This window comes from Apostichopus japonicus, chromosome 16, assembly GCF_037975245.1.
Source record: "Apostichopus japonicus isolate 1M-3 chromosome 16, ASM3797524v1, whole genome shotgun sequence".
Lineage (NCBI taxonomy): Eukaryota > Metazoa > Echinodermata > Holothuroidea > Aspidochirotida > Stichopodidae > Apostichopus > Apostichopus japonicus.
Window position 1 is genome coordinate 40,300,930 of NC_092576.1, and position 18,843 is coordinate 40,319,772.

The 18,843-nt window shown below is 33.4% G+C and overlaps 1 protein-coding gene across 1 annotated transcript; it reads right to left on the reverse strand.

Moving 5' to 3' along the window:
• Nucleotides 1-15,897: 15,897 nt before the first annotated feature.
• LOC139982539 (5-hydroxytryptamine receptor 2C-like) lies at nt 15,898-16,875 on the reverse strand. The gene has a single exon (XM_071995432.1). It carries the CDS (start codon nt 16,825-16,827, stop codon nt 15,898-15,900), a length of 930 nt encoding a protein of 309 aa, XP_071851533.1. The 5' UTR covers nt 16,828-16,875.
• Nucleotides 16,876-18,843: the final 1,968 nt, after the last annotated feature.

Genomic DNA, 18,843 nt, shown 5'->3' on the forward strand with positions numbered 1-18,843 from the left:
TATTGTCGGTAACTGATGCAAATATAACAAGCATCATATAATAACTGACCTATTAAGGAAGTAATTACTCAACATATTATGCTCATAAAAAAACATTTGTTTCCATTTCATTCTTAATAAAATGATAATAGCAGTAGACATTTATTTGAATTTGTTATTTGAAATAGTTTTTAGCTCTTTACATAAGTTAACTCGATTTTTCTTTTCTTTTGCGAAGTTGCTAAAAAATCTTGAACATTCAAAAACATCTCAACATTCCATACTTATAACGGAAGTGATGTAAATATCTTACGCAGTGATACGGTTTTCGTCTTTTCCAGTCCTGTGGCAACCATCAAAGTATGAATTTAGTTTAGACATCTCAATAGGCACGTGGAAGCTCCGCAACTCTCAAGAATCATTGGTACTTACCGTAAGTTACTGCGGCAGAATATTATATTTAAGTTGTAATATCTAACTTCATTATTTCTGATACAGAAATATTAGCTTTGAGCTCCTACATGTTATATTTGCATATCAAGTGCAACCGGGATAAATCTGTGCTTTTTAATGTTCAGATGTTACACTTTCATAGCTAAATAAGAATGAAAAATACAATTAAAATAACGTATAAACCCCCACCCAATAATTAAGAACAAATTACTTTCTCCTGGAATAGCAAAAAAAAAAAAAATACAAAGTAGATAAACAAGTTTTTTTTTATAGTTTAATTGGCTTCTCACGTTAGGTTAAAGATGTCTATTCTTAACGTTATTTAGTTAGTGATTGAAATAAATCAATACCTTCCTTGGATGAAGAATTCATTCATTTCGATGTCATATCATGGGGTTGAACAATTTGACTTGATTAATTTTGTTACACACATTGACTTTGATACAATGACTCGTGTATCTCATAAAAGGGAGCTCAAACATTGTTCTATGAGTAAAATTGTTATTAATGTTTTATACCCATCTGTTCAACTCCCCGAAGAAATAGAGAACTTTCAACTGGGTTGAAATCAGAATTACGGATTTCATTTACAGCGTTAAGAGAAGCCACGCCCATACACCCTGAAGCTATATGCAATACCATCAGGACATTAAAGCCCTCAACATTTGCTGAACTCATTTTTAGTATATTATTTTCATATTTTATAGTATGTTGTATTATCATGTACAAGCACTATAACACCACATGAATTTTGTTGTTAGTGTTTTTAGCAGATACAAGTATGGTGCTAAGCCTGGTTGCTAGGCTGTTAATGACGTTGTTGTTATAACCATGTTAATCATTATATCTCAAGTTCTACTTTAGCAGTTCCATTAATTTTCACAGAATATTTGATTTGTGATAAATTCAATTGATGCCAAGTGTATTACCGTAGTCAGCGGAGGGGAGGGAGAAGCTGTCCCGTGAGATTTCCACTTCCTTCATGAAAGTCGGCCTACAATAATGTAACGCCTGGACACTATGCTCTGCTTCAACTATTTTAAGCACAATTACCAATTTCTTCTGATTTCATTAATCAGTGTTGTTCAATCTCACGATTCTAGGCACGCATTGTAGGAATTGCGTTCAAAACAAACACAAGATTTAATTTTAACCGCTCATCAAGAATTGTACGATCGCAGATGAAATAACCGTTTTTCACGTTTTTTATTTTGATAACAATAAACGTAGAGAACTCTCCAGACTTCACCTGCATGAACTAATGTAGAAATACGATTCATAAATATGTTTATCACGTTTATATTCTTTATATCTCCCATACATTACCCAAAAGTGCTTCTTAAATGTACTTATGATACCATGTGTGTGCATCTTGTAGAACTTTCTATAACTAAATGATTTGATTCTTCTGTACACATTTTAAGTATGTTTCAGTATTCGGTTTAAGTTTCAATTTGATTAATCATAATAAGGGCCCTAAGTTACACTCGGATGTATATTAGATAAGTCTTTCTTAAATTAAGTCTAATAACTTGTCAGTTGTGACTTTTGTTAAAAGTATATTGGTCACTGACATATCAATTCAGGGATTCAGGTACTTTGACCCCCAGACCCCCACCAGATAAAGGATTTGCGCCAACTCGCTCACGGGCTCCTGGTCCATCTATGTTCATTAACATAACCCCCTCCACCCCTATCCCCCCTCCCTACTCAACGTTTCAAGTTAGATTGACGTTCCGTGGTACTTATGTTATCTATAAACGTTGGTCAAAGGTTTACTAAAAAAATACAACCACGAAAAGTAACTAAATTCCATTGCCAAACAGTGATACGTTGATCACATTTTCTTCGATATAAATTTTGCTTCTGTTAAGACATTACACATCGTAAGTAACTGTTTAGAGGGCTTATGTATGAGGAAAGTTGTCCGGTATATTACACAGACAATTTATAGCACAAGGATTGGAAGCATTAAATAACATGTATTTTTTGAGGTGAATTTCACATAAACTTTTTGATTTTGTACCCAGTGGTATGATAACGCGGTTAGAGATGGTGATTCCCCCACATGCGAAAAGTAATTGTAAGAAAAATCCTTTTAAAAAACGTGTAAGGCTAGCTACGTTCCCGTCTATGACCCTCTTGAACCTGTTTTGATGATTACAAGCTGTTGTCGTGATAAACGCTACGTAAGCAGGAGTATCATACTTGTCTAATGGACGGTCAAATAGATCAATTCCGCATTAAAACATCAATCTGCACATATCATCTTGTGTTTTGTTTTACATTTGTATTCCTAGGTTCAGGATGAATCTAGTCTTCCCCGGTTGTGTTCCAAGACAGTTTTTCTACGGCGTCCTGATAGTAGACAAGTCCAGAGCTCTTCGATAGTACTCATAGAAGTTGCATCAAACCTCAATGTAAGTAACTTTACATTATCACACAAGTTATGAATCTACGTTTTTTTTGTATTCCGGTTCGTTTTACCAATGGTATGTTTGCTTTATTAATGTTATTTAATGATACTCTTATATTGGTAAATAATGTACCAAGTTCTTGGATTTATACATAAATATAACGAATCTTATCATGACAATATTAGTTGACATGTTTATTAGTGTCATAACAGCTACGGCACTGAGAAACGTAATATAGAGATAACATATATACTTAAATAAATACGTCAGACAGGAAAGACCCTGATAGACGAATAAAATATAAATTTATTTCGGAAGCAATAAACTAGCAGATCGATCGTCATGTTTGCGAATGTGACCACGTGGTCATTTGATGATATACCTAATGCAGTATTAATATTTTGTCAAAGGAACATAGACATACCATAGGAATCATAAATTTACTGCCATAAAGTGTTAGAGTAGTCCATAATTAGCATCATCAGGTGACGGAACATCAGGTGTAATCAACTAGTTATCTCTAGGGTTAGATTTAATTATTTCAATATTGCAGTAAAATGCGATGCAAGAACGGGTAGTGGAATGTTCTGTTTTATGTCAGAATCTTCCCCTTATTATTGTCTAGAATTTCAACGTTGATTTTCTTATTCACACCAATGAGCAGAAGCTGTGGTATTCATAATTGTAGAAGGTTACCATACACTTTAAGTACAACCATAATAATAATTACACCTTGTATAGCGTCGGTATCCGACCGAAGGTGGTCATGGCGCTTTGCAGAAACAACAGAAAAGGGTTACATAAATTAAATTTGGAAGAGGTAAGTTTTTCGATTTTCGATTTTTTTTTTTTAAAACGCTGAACTGTTAAGTAGTAGCTGTCAACATGTAGAGTGACTATTTCCTACTTGAGGAATAAACATCATATCATTTGTAGGTTTGCGACAGTAACGCCAGTCACTCGGAGTGAAACACACGAGAGGTGGTTTTAGCTAATGAAGTATAATTTTAGAAATATAAATGTATTGGTTTTTACCATCACTATATTTACTACAAACAGATTGCTCATACGGTCTGCTAACATAGTATATGACACGTGAAGGAATAGTTCCTCATATAAATACACCGAATATAGAAATACACACAGATGTTCATCAACAAACTGAATTCTTTGTGATACCAACGATATAGTCTAATATATAAACAGTGCCGTAGCTAGGGGTCAATGGGCACGTGCCCTGGGCGCCGGCTTTGGGAGCGCTGAAATGGGAGAATGAGAGTAAAACATAAGCACTTTAAGTAAAACATGACGAAATTGATGCATGTCGTCAGGCATGAATATTTTCCAGTTACTAATAAGAATTTGAATGTAGTTGTTTTTATTGACAAATTTATAGATTGTGTTTTCTTTTCAGTCCATTTCGACCGTTTTCTCTCCTTTTTTATTCTGTTCTGTTATGGCTACATGTCACAGAAACTTCTGGTATTATAGTATGCAGTTCTAAGGTGGAAATACATACCACGACGTCGAGCGAGACTGCTTTGGCACTCCATAGTAATTTACGCGATGAAGCAGACAACATTAACTTTGACCATGGGCGCATATCCTGGTGTGGATAGCGAGACGCGTCCTCACCAACTTTTTCAGTGATGGGGACATGTGATACCGTGTCCCCTCCAAGTTGTCTTGACCAAACGCTGCATTTCAAATTCCCTTGTACTGAACTTTTGCACAGTTTGATCCAGCATTGTGCAAATGACATGCAGCAGGTCTCATTTTATTATATTTGCACATATGTTAAATATTGGACTGAATAATAGACAACTTTCCCAAGAAAAGAACAAAAACAAGAAAATGGTGTCTATTTTATATAATAAAAAAAAAAAAAACAATCTTATTATCCCCCGTAGGACCTCGCGAGGTCGGCCAGGGGTTGAACTAATTTTGGTTTGATTGGACGGAAATCCCATTTGCTGCAGTCTATAATTGTTTTCTGGGAGAGGACCCCAGACCAATCGTAAAAAAAATTCTACTTGGATTATTTGTCCCCAGATTTTTTTTCTTCAAATACCCATGTTTTTTGCAAACTAAATTTCTAAGCTATGAGATCTAAAATTTAAGGAGGTTTGGGAGCATCATTGGGTCTGGGAAGTGTTATTTCCGGCGATCTGGGAGGTATATTTGCCAAAATAATTTTTGTACTCTACGTGTGAACCCATGGTCGCGCTCGGCTTATATAGTATCAAAGAACAAACACGCGTCTCCAATATTATCCAAGACCGATCTGCACCTATGGGTCTTTGATCATGTTATGAACTTATTTGCTGCTTCAAAAGCACGCACAATGCAGTTTCGAGTTTAAAGAATGTTACAAATCCAGCAAATTACAAGACGCTACTATAAAATAAATTTAGAGAGTAGAATACCATTTTTTGGGGTGATAAATTACTAAAAATATGCAAGTTATAAAACTATCTTAGATATTTTTTTCGAAATGAGTTCAAAGTTTGATGTGCTGCAGCCGTCACTCTTTACATACTTATTTCAAAGAGTTTTGATTAACAGTTGCCTTATTTTAATTTGGCTGCTTAGGGTCTATCGATATGCCAATCTGATGGGACTGGATTTTTAACGCATATCTTTCAGACTGAGTTGTAGCAGGCTATTAACGGCAGGTTTAGCTTAAGTAAAATATTAAAGAACTGAATTAAAGGCAAATGAAATATAATATAATAACTGCTGAAAGAATAACAAAGGCGAAGGAGGAGTGGGGCTAATTATTTTATCTGGATCAAACTTATAAGATTTTAAGCCCACATGCGGTTTTCGTCATTCGATTAGAGCTGATTAAGTTTATTCAAATGGAACATCATTATCACGTGTATGTTTGGTCGAAAAGTTCGCAGCAAGCGTGGACAAAGTAAAAGCCGTTTGTTATGTTATGAACTGACTAACGTGTAACGTGATCACAAAATATATAATTGTCAATTTCTGTACATTTTTTTTAATTAAATTGTGTAGTTTATTATGTGGAAACTTAGGTAATAATTACATTCAAAATGAATACTACATGCATGAATACTTAAATTTATAGCTATTCGTTGATTATTTCATTTGTTTCCATACCCGTAAATTGCTATCTTTAGGCTTCCTATGTACTTGTCTATTTTTTAGGAAACATGACTGTGATCTTTCTTTCCTATTCTTCAGATTCCAATATCTGAGCTACGCCTAGAATGGTCCTTCAGTGGATTTGAAGGTAAAGATATCAGACTTGAGTCCGGTCTTTGTTTATCAATCCTATCATCAGTAGAGAAGGTATCCATCAATGCAGGAAGACATAAACAAGTATTTACAGAGGAAGAAGTGATCGGATTAATAAACTATGGAATAAAGTCACCAAGATTCAAGGAACTATCGTAAGTGGTATATCACCGTACATGCCTTTTGTGGTGTGGGGATCGGGTAAGTCAGAGGGTTAACGATAGAGGTACATATATTAGGGAACTAGGAACAGGGGGCATCGTGTAGTCATAGTCTACACCAGTTCCTGGAATGGTGCATAATAATAAGTTGTTTCTATTATTATAATATTATGTAAGTTAACGCTTGTGCACTATCACACGTGTTTGTTTTTGTATCACTCGTCACTAAATGTGGGCCGATACATCCACACCTTCCAAACCCCTCTCTTCACACCTAAAATGATGCAAATAAATCCATTTATATCCAGCTCATTTAATAACGTGATGGCAAAAGATATTCTTTGAGTTTATAATATGTGAAATGTATTTATTAACTGTATTACTTTATTTCCATTTGAAGTCTCGACAACTGTAAACTGCCGGCTTCGATCAAGCCAGATATCATTCCAGAAGAAGCACGTTCAAGGAATATTAAAGGTTCGGTTCATATTTGCAATATTAATCATCAGATAATTCATTTCGAAACAAAATGTGCCACTGTATTTCTCACGAGTTTAGAAAGGTTGGGAAAAGAAGGGCAAAATTATAATTTGATTTTTTCTACTGTGTATACTAACCTTCAAATCTTGATCTAAGCTGTAATTAACATGAATAGAATTTAACAACTTTAGTCACTTGCCAACCCATACAAATCCATTAAAGCTGGAGTGTTTAATATCAAGTTCCCAGTGGCATTTTCATGAATGACAATAACAATCAGTTACTGTACAGGCTATTGAAAGTAATCCCATAAAATCAGTAGTATTGAGCTTATGTTACTGAGATAATGCCGACTTTGAAACACAATTGTTAACCAGCTCACCCTGTGATTTTGATCTTGATGTCTACTAGCAGAAAAAAAAAAGCATTAGCTTTTCTTGTACTGGTAAACGGCGATATATAGCAACAGTCCAAATTGCCAGAACTGATAAAGAGATCCTTGAAAGTGGGAGGGGGAGTTTCCCAAAAAATCTCTCTTCTTTGAAATACATATCTGAAACTGAAGTCACAGAATGTAAATCCATCGACTAATCAGTTTACTAAGTTTACATGTTTGTGTTAACTCTGAAAATGAAGTCCCTTTCTATAGTTGAAATAAGAGCAACATTGCTTTCAATAGATACTTACAATGCTATTATTTGAATGAAAATAAGGACTGTTCGTTTCAGGTATTAACCTGGGGAACACAGAGAACACTTTATTTTAAGTATTCACTCTCCCCCCCCCCCTCCCCCCGCTCCTGAGATAGTACCGTACAGTTCCATTGTTTATAACTGTTAGCAAATACCGCTCGCGTATAACTCCGCGTAGACGTATACTCTACGTTTAACTACGCGATTATACGCGATTATAGTTTGTTATACGTATCTGTACGCAATTTCCTACGCGCTATTTGCGCCGTGTCTACGCCGTGTCTTAGCCCAATTAATGACCTTCCAAAATGTTCAACCACAGAGCTAGCACATACTTAAGCCGATAAGATTAAGAGTAACCAAGAAAACAGCGCTACTAGGAGCACAAACGATCGATACAATCAGTGCAAAACTTTAGCAAGGAAACTATATAAGTAACGACAATGTGCCCCAATCTGTTACTATTTATACGAATTCCTTCTGTTAGGGATATCTTTGAATGTAGGTAACAATTCATGAGAACTAGGTAGGCCTTGGCCTATCATACCTCTTAGCCTACATCGAAAGTTACGCTGTATACACTTGCAATATACCATTATAACCTTTAGTGAAAAAGCAATATTTTGCACTTGAAGACCTGGCTTCCCCCAAAATGCAATGATAAGGTTTAGATCAAGTACTTCTTTATTCATTGAGATTCCAATAACTAGTTAAAAACATTTTCTGAAGCAAAACCTTACGATTTTTTCACAATTATTGATGCTTAGAAAAGTGCGTTCTCACAATCAACGAGCCGCCCGAATTTCGCTCCGCTTACGTAAAGTTATATATATATATTTATATAAATAACACGTGGAAATACCCGAGTTTTAATACACATAATTTCCATTGACATTGGTCACGGAACACAGTGGCGTAACCAGAGGGGGTTGCAGGGGGCGAAAGCCCCCACCCTCAAAAGTCTCGCTCCTCCGACTTCCGTCCCCTACTGCCCCAAATGAAATATTAGAATACAATATAACTGAATAATTAGATATTGCGATATCCTATTTTAAACAATATAATCTCTTTGACCCGCTCTGAAGCCCCTCTAATGAAAAAGTCTTATTACGCCTATCGATGGACCATGCAAAGACCATCGGTCTCGCGGACCTTCTGTCTCGCGGATTTTCGGTTTCGTTGAATTCCCTAGAGACAACGAGGCTTTTTTTAGGGTACATAGTATATCGCCTGTACATTTATATGGGAGATAACTTCAGGTAATACATGTTTAGTTTAGACAGGCACAACGTTGGGAGTCGAGAGTCGATCCCCTTTGGTCGCAGTTCAGACATGTCTTATTAATGACCGTTGATTGGTCAGATATTAACAGCGGTTATAAATATATATGGGTTATATTAATGACATTTGATTGGTCAGATCTTAATGCTGGTATATGTATACGTGGTTGTATTAATTAACATTGATTGGTCAGATCTTTACTGCGGGTATATATATATATATATATATATATATATATATATATATATATACAGTGTAGGGAATGCCTGACTCCTAGGCAGTGTATACAGTGTAAGGAATGCCTGACTCCTAGACAGTGTGTACAGTGTAAGGAATGCTTGACTCCTAAGCAGTGTAAACAGTGTAAGGAATTCTCGACTCCTAAGCAGTGTATACAGTATAAGGAAAGCCCGACTCCTAGACAGTGTATACAGTGTAAGGAATGCCTGACTCCTAGGCAGTGTATACAGTGCAAGGAATGCCTGACTCCTAGGCAGTGTGTAAATACTGTATGTACAGTATTTAGAGACGTTCACTAATACTGTACAGAATTTAAGGACGTTCGATAATAATAATATGAAACATTTTATCTCCAATGATTTTTCTTAGATGTTTTTTTTTTTTTCTGTTTTACAAACCTTCACCTCTTGCCCACTTCCCGTCCCCTCTGTCTACCCGAAGCTTCCGATTACACTCAGCCGACGTTTTAAGAAAATGTGAAAAAAAATGATTTACTGGGGAAAATTCATATTTACTTATTCTACATTTACCGTTGTTCTATTATTAGATTGTAATATTATTTGGTATTATTATTACTACTTTGTTTATATACTTTAGTGTATTTTTGCAGTACCTGTTTGGATTTGCTTACGTCAGCCAGTCAATAATAAATTAATAATGTTTCATAAATCATCGTACACAACATATGTTATTTTCATTGACATACCTATTTCTTTTCTTTAAGTGATCTGGATTCCTCGGAGTTATAAGTGGGATCAAATGTATCTGCTGGATCAAGAATCTGGTCAATGGCTCGTAAGTACCACGTTTTTAGTAGGTAGTACTAGGAAGACACCTATGATGACTAACAAAAGGGTACAGTAAACTAGTTACGTTCGAGTCATGATGAGAAATAATTGTTATAAATGTATTTTGAGAGGACTGTGACACTAGCGTAGAGCGATATACTCTATAAGATGGAGACAGCAGTTAGGTAAATAAAGTCAATGATCACACTGTAAGGACATTCCAGATTAAAGAGATGTAGTTAATAAATATCATTTAACACACTATGGATTGATTAAAGTGATGTCTATAACAAATAACTACACTTAACATATAATGGATGGATTAAAGTGATGTAGGAAAGAACTACTGAATATATGCAATCATTTGATTAAAGAGATGTTTATAGTAAATATATATACAAAGTAGTAAGTGGTAAAAATATAAGTAGTTAAAGTAGTAACTAAACACAACTAAATATACAATCAAAGGGTTAAAGTGATGTAGTAATAAATACCACTTAATATGTCTTCAGTGGATTCAAGGGGTGTATAAAGTAAAGTTATGTATACCTTAGCTGGTGGTGATACCATTGTAGCCATTTCCTTGCTAGGGGTGCCAATAAGATGATACATTACCTTGCATACTGTGCCAACTTGGATCCCAAACCCCCCTCCTCACCCACCCCTATCCAGTTTCACGCGATTTAAAATAGAAAGCAGCGAGGAGATTTCAAGATAAATTCGTTTTCTTAAGTATAACTATGCAAGTGAGTGACTACGGAAAACTATCTGGAAAAGTATAAATAATGGGTAAATAACAAGTTTATCACTAGAACAGGTCAAACCAGCGACTTTTTAGAATCTCGGCCCAGCCATACATTCCTTCTTTTTATTCCATTGTTATAATTTACCAGTCAGTTATACCCGAGTTTATTTACGTTTATGTTTAATAACTCAAATGATGTTTGACAGCATTGTAGAAAACATATGTTATTTATAGTTTAAGAAACGAAGATTCATTTTTATAGAAGTTAAATAACAACAGCACTGTTCCTTTCAACATTTACTTTATTTTGGATTCCGCTATTTTATTAAATCTTCATTTTTAACAAATCGTAGTAATAACCACCAAGTTTTTATAACGCACAGGGTGCCTATCCACCTATACCAAACTCCTCAATGTATAAGTAAGCATGAGCTAATGTGAAAAATGTTCCTCTATAATTATTAATCTTGTCTCATAATCAAGAAAAAAAACAAGTTTGTTGGAATCATCTCCCCGTCTATGTTTATATCATAGAATAGTTGAGCCCAAAATTTGTATTATTGTTTCTAAATCACTGTCTACAGAAGCAAGGATCATGGTAGATGAATTCACGGCACATAGGTTATTGAAGACATCCCCAGTTCTGATTATCATCTCACTGAAAATAGTACCCTCGGTGTCTGGAAAGAACAAGAAAAGGAGCGTCAAATGTGGATGAAGTTATTTAAAACTTAACTTAAAGGAAGCTGTAAGAATTGGCGTCATGATTGTAAATAAGTTGAAGGTCGAAATTTAACGTCTTCGTAATAACTGTTGCTTTTGTTATCTGTCTCTAGTAATACTCTCTCCAGGATACACAGTACGTACTTACATGGCTTCCAGAGGAATGTTAAAATACGTGATTGCTTACCGTCATTGAGGATTCATTATGATGAAGCGACAGAGCTTGATCGTTATATACATGTAGTATCAAAAAATGAACAATGTATCATAGCTACTTTCGGTTATTGTATATTTAATAACTACCTATGTACATTTATGTAATAATATCTCAACATTGTAAACTGGCTTGGCTTTACTTGAAGGCTACAGTATATATTTTTAGTCTGAAGTATGAGCCATGTGAATAGTCTTATGAGGTCCATGTAGTTATTGTCTTGTTATTACATTCAATGTTGATCATTCAATTCTTACTACAAAATTCAGCGATATTAATTTATAATGTTTGGTCGTGTTTTTTAATTGATGTAATCGGGAAGAATAGTTCATGCGGGGAATGGTGTTATTTAAAAGGAAACTAAACAAGTATGTCAGCTATATTCCATGTTAGCAGGTTTAAAGGGGTGGGGTAATGGAAGAAGTAGTGAGTTGCAATGTCAAGTAATGAAAATTGAAGAAAGTGTCCTTGTTATGACTGGGTTATGCTTTAAATATGACTACTTGCCTATTGATATTATACATGAGGGTTTGGAGGGCGAGGGTAAGGGAGCTGTGATATAGTTGTGTTTTCAAGTTGTGTTTGTGCTATCAAGTTAGAATGTTGAAGAAAGAAAAATCTAATTGGTAGCAGGAATTGGAATAGTTTGACAGGATGTATGAAGGTAGAGTTAAGAGGTGAATAAGTTATATGATATCCAGTAAAGAAAGTATACAATACTGTACATATGACAAGCTGGCATAATGAATATGACTACTTATATATTAATGTTAGACAAGGGGGTTTGGGGGTAAAGGAGGGGTACCGGTGGAATCGTAAGTTTAATATCAAACAAAGTTAATGGCTTTGATATGACAGACGTTAAGTATTTAATCGTGACAACTATCAGTTAAAAGTAATATGTTATGTCAAATATTCTACACAAAATGTGTTCCCATTATATAATTATTGTTTACTAAGGAAGGTTTCATTATATCATGTGATTTTTTATATGGAAGAAAATAGTTATTAAAGCTACGGACATCGAAATCACTGATGTTGCTAATTGGATGACAATAACATAGTTTCGATTATACAGAATACTTGAAGGCTTGACGATCTTATCCAAATTAAAATTCATTTAATTATTGAACTTTGATAAAGCTTAACTTTGTAAGGTACATATACAAATAAATATATTTTCATTGTTTTTAACTTTCTTCATATCAAACTTACCACATCTTATGATGAGATAATCATCCGAAGCGTCATAATTTGTATCTGCAGATGATGATGAAATATTGGAAGTTGTAGAGCTGTTAAATCTAATATATGTACACGTCTCTTGACAGGTGACTTACATTGAAGGTAGCTTTGATTAAATACAATATTTTGAAGTTATGTGTCAAAATTTCAATTCAGTTTACTAAAGTATGCGTGCCAAAATGTCCTTGGCAATAATACAAGTTCATTACGTAACATTATCAATTTTGAGACTTAGGTTGCTCCGGTTATGAGTTATATTCCTATAACTATGAGAACTGAATATAATTGTGATCAGTCGCTTGATAATATAATTATTAGTACTTTAATGAAGTAGAAATTTCATTGTGTTTTATAAATAATTAAGATACTAATTCCGAAAATTGTCGTAGCGTTTACATATTCTTTATCATTTTGATTTTTTTTCACAGCTTTGCCTTGACTAGTTGTTTGTGCAGACTAAAGAACCAAACATTTAAAGCAACAAAAATACAAGTCAGAAAGAGAAATTACTGTAGTTATTTAACTTGTTCTCTTTATTTGTTATCAAATTCATTTCTTGAGACCAAGGGTGAAGGTGAGAGGGGTTAGGTGTGAGTTGGGAGGGGGAGGGGGGGTAGGAGACGGAAGGATGTAATACTGGACCTTACCATCGGTTCATTTGCCTGTAATAACATTTCAGAAGCCACTCATTATGTTGCTATTTAACGTTCGTTGGAAAAGAACGAAACGACATTTACGGTAACATTGAAATCGATGCAACTTATATCATCTGATTTTATGATATACTTAGCGCTTAGTCACACCCAAACTTAATGACTCACAGGCAAATTAATATGTTTAACATACCAGGTGTCATGAATAAACAAAATAGAAATAACAATACACGGTGTATAAACGACTGGTTTGATGTACAACACATTATAATAACTAAATGTATGGTATGACTTAATACGTTTCTATAATAACTAAATGTATAGTATAACTTAATACGTGTCTATAATAACTTAATGTATGGTACGACTTAATACATTTCTATAGTAACTAAATGTATTGTTCGACTTTATACGTTTCTATAATAACTAAATGTATGGTATGACTAATACGTTTATATACAGAACGAAAGGAGCAGTATACAATACACTTTCTTTTACCCTTTTTCCTTTTCTTACTGTCATAAAAAGAAAATATTGACGAGATTGGTTTTAGAAAGTAATAGTTTTTAAAACATATCACCTTTATGTAAGATCTCTTTATATTAATGATTTCAATGAAAACTCTTATATCCCTGGTTACTTTGACAAGAATTTCTTATCGTCATAACCATTGTTCCTTCTGATCTAATCAGCAAAAACTTATATAAAAGAAAACATAATCTTTACCACGTTAACCTTGTATGTATAAAATTGTGATTTGATGAACTCGCAGAGATGTACAGATAATGAACATACGTCAACGGTTGTCCTTTAAAACCATACAAAGCCATGGAAAGCACGCGGTTGTCACGTATGAAAGTTGAAACGTGCATCCTACTATGTTACATCTAAACTTATTGAATCACATGCATATTTATTCAAATGTTTAACATACCAGGTGGCACGAATAAACAAAATAGAAATAACAAAACACGGAGTATAAACGACTGGTGTCATGTACAACACATTATAAATGTACCGTATGAAATTGTACGTTTCTATACAGAAAATATGGAGGCTGTACACGATACTCTTTCTTTTACCTATTGTCTTCCCTTACTTTTAAAAAGGAAATTGTTGACGAGATTAATTTTAGAAGGTTATCAATTAAAACGGATCACTTTCGTCTAAGGTCACTTTATATGAATGACTTTTAACAAACACTCAAATAATCCTGGTCTTTTTGAAAAGAGGTCCTAATCGTCATAATCATTTTTCCTTCAGAAGAAGATCAATTAAGTAGACGAAACAATAATGTCAAAAACCAATCCTTACCATAACATACTTCCAACACAACAAGAAATTTGTGATTTGATGATAATTACCATACGTCAACGGTTGTCATTTGAAAGCGTATAAGGACCCTGAAAAACACGCGATAGTAATGTATCAAAGTTGAAAATTGCATCCTATTATGTCATTGGAAATCATCACCATAATCTGATTGTATTATGGGTTTTTTTTATCAAAGTTGATGATGTAAATTCAGAAAACTTTAAAACTATTTCTGAAAAGAATAAGACAACATTCATTGCCTGGCACTCTCTTTGTGAATAAAAGAATAAACTAAAGCTTTAGCAATGCCGTTTAGTGCAGTAATATTATCGAAAGAAAAGGCAGCAATTATACTTTGTTTATCTTATATAAATTGAAAATGTGTCAGGTGCAATATATAAGTATGAGTACAATAAGGATCCACTGTGACCTAACATATGTCAGTGAATGTAGTGGTTTGAAAACTAGAGAAATACAACATGAAATTGTAAGCATCCATTCAACTATTATGTTAAAACATGATGCAATCCGACAAATTGTGATCTTTTAACTAAGATTTCTGGCACCATTATCACTTGGATCCCCGGTCTATATAGCTACGCTTCTGGGTACATTATAAGGTGATCCAGAGCCAGAAGGTAAACTCGATGTAGTTAAATATATTTTTCAATCAGTTATAAAAATTTCACTTGAGTGGATAGACTTAATCAAACTCATTGTTCTATCCCGAGGCTCATAAAACCAACCAAATAATAACAAGAAAGTATTAGTGCAGGTAATGTAGCTACATTTATTCTAAATAATAAGACATTCACCATTGTAGTCTGTCAAATTCTCAGCGCGTTCTTTGAATATGACATCGATGATTTCCTGCAGACACATAGTAGGTGTGATATTAACCGTCGTATTTATTATTACAATTGTATGATAATGCTCTGTATGAAATATATATTGCTTTCATGTGATATAAACACCAAAGCAACCAAGAATGAAACAAAAACCCAGATATCATCGACAATTCAGCAGCACATTGGAACACGTTGATGAAAACACAACAGTATGTTATTTGCCTGATTCCGGTCGTGTTATATCAGCGTTAATGATATACACCAGTAAATGGCTTCAAATGGTTCTTACTTAAAATTTATTCATTATGTCAATTCCTGCGACATAGTTCACATTTACAATATTTATGTTAATAGTTAACATGAGATTATGACGATATGCAATGTTATGCTTGTTTGTATATTATAGTCTCAACATGTGCTTGAACACTCTTCTGAAGTTTTTATTAAACCCACAGTAAACCAAGGGGTTTGTGACTGAATTCATTGCGACGGTGATAAATATCAAAACTAATTCCCCATGCTTTAATTCTGTACCTCTAATGAGAAGAAAGAAAAACAAAGGAGACAAAAACAAAACATTTCTTATAAATATAAAGAAGTTGACTTTTGTTAGTTTGATTTCATAGGAGGAAAATTGTCTACATGATTGTCTTTGATGACCAGTCGTTTGATTATTTTGTCCAGCTGATGATGATAATGGGTTTGTTGATACAAGAATTACTGACACGTTGCTTGTTTCAGGGTTATTTGGTCTCACTCTTTGATGACTTTTGCGAACAGTTCGGAAAGTCAGGACATAAAACAATGGAATAATTACAAAACAACTACAAAATGTAATAATTAATGTGTAAACTGTGTACAAGATTGCGATGAAGTTATTCTCTTCGTAAAAGCAAAGCTCTTTACCGAAGAAACGTTCTGTTCCGTACGAAGTAACGGAGACTGTCAAATTTAAAAGTATATTAAAAATCCATACAAATGCAATCTGCAATGTTATAATTCGTTTGTTAAACAGTTTATGATAAACGGTGCGGCTCTTTGTCACAAGTACGTACCTGTTAATAGCAATCAATATGAGATGTTGAATCGAAACAGGAGTAAATGTTGAACTCGTTTGGTAAAATATTCGACACAAAAATGAATTTGAAATCACAGTCTCTAATGAAGCAAACGCCACAGCCAGTAGAGGTAACACAAGGCAGCAAGTTCCAAAATTAGAAATGGCCAAACTTACTAAATAGCTATTTGCAACAATCCGCAATTTTCTGTTCTGGGTGATCGCAAGCACAACGAGAACGTTACCAAAAGATCCAAAAATAAATCCTAACATGCATACTATAATTAAGAAGTTCTTTAAGACTGGTGGTATCGGCAAAGCTAAATAGTTTAAATAGGTTGGATCCATTGTACTGTGCACCATCACAAAGATTGGCTGGTCGGTTGTTAGATTTCTGTTTATTTTCTCGCAATGTATTCGTATTGGTTCAGTTATCACATGTTTTTCACAGTTAATTACTGAAAGTATCCTTCTAAGTAAACCTTACTTCAATGGCGCTGCTTTCATTAATGGGTACCTTGCGGGTACTCACTGAGCATTTCTGAATAATAACATCAATTTGAAAGGTTTAAGGTAGGAGTTGTTCTTACTAAGCGGATTTGCTCCGGCAAATGTATACTGTACACTTACCGTACTTTGGGGACAGTTCAATAGTCCCATTTGATGCTTATGTAGCAAGCTTCATTATGGTCCAATAGGTTTATCAATCTCTTTGCCCTATAAATCGCTCGTAAAAAAAATTGCTATTTACAGTACAATTAGCAAAGGAATAGCTCACACCTATCAAAACAAAATTTGACTGGGGTTGGATTCATAGACCTTGTCTATATGCTATAAATGTACAAAGTTTAACTAACTTTATTCTCGAGTTATTCAATGACGTCTTGCTTAAAGTGTTTTGAAACAAAGAGGAAGTCGAGGAAGATTCCGGGCGGTCCCTTAAATGTGTTTCATATGTCTTTCTTTTTTCTTCAACAGAAAAAAAAAACGCTTAACTTGTAATGACAAGATGATTTCACTTTCAGTTTAAAAAATAAATGAAAGATTCATTCACAGGCAAGGCAAATGAAATTGTTCTTACTCATTCAAAGCATCTGCTCCAACTTTTTTTAAACTGTTAAATAAATAAACAAACATATACTGATATTATTTTGAATGGACTCTTTCGTTCCTTCCTTTCAAGAGAATACTTTACAGATTAAGCACTCAAAATTCAAGTCTCAATTATGAATATTTCTCGTTCCATTTGATGTAGAGCAGTAAGTCATTGGCACACTTTCTAATCTAAGTACAATATGTTATAAATAAGAAGAAAAAAATGATTATATATCCAGTTTGTATCAGCTCTGGAGTAAAGTTACTTCTCGGTATCATTTCATTCTCGGAAACGTTCGTTTCGACGTCAGTTTGGTAAACAACGCAAGCACAGATTGATCAACGATATTAGTACCTGATACAATCACTGTTGGATTCCAAGTTAAATGTAATACACTATTGACAAGTTTATGGCCTCCCGATCAATCGTGCTCCTTATGAGGGTGAACGACTGCTCTTGTTGTGCAGAAGTCTGATTGTTCCCTGCATACACTATCAGCTGTACTCAAACATCAAGTTTTGAACACCTTCTGTAAATTGTGTGAAAATCTTTATTAAGCGACAATTGGCAAGTCTTCACACATTCATTAATAATACTAATAATAATACTACTAATAATAATACTACTAATAATAATAATAATAATAATAATAATAATACTAATACTACTACTACTACTACTACTAATAATAATAATAATAATAATAATAATAATAATAATAATAAAAATAATAATAATAATAATAATAATAATAATAATAAAATAATAATAATAATAATAATAATAATAATAATAATAATAATAATAATAATAATAATAATAATAATAATAATAATAATAATAATAATAATAATAATAATAATAATAATAATAATAATAATAATAATAATAATAATAATAATAATAATAATAATAATAATAATAATAATAATAATAATAATAATAATAATAATAATAATAATAATAATAATAATAATAATAATAATAATAATAATAATAATAATAATAATAATAATAATAATAATAATAATAATAATAATAATAATAATAATAATAATAATAGTAATAATAATAATAATAATATATTCATTCATATAGCGCAAATATATGCAAATGAATTTCTATGCGCTTTACAATAACAAGATTACCCCGGTCATCGATAACCTGTCAAACATAGAGACAATCCCTCCACC

Coding starts and splice junctions, on each gene's coding strand:
- LOC139982539 (XM_071995432.1), bottom strand. CDS start 16,827: ATGTTAGGATTTATTTTTGGATCTTTTGGTAACGTTCTCGTTGTGCTT.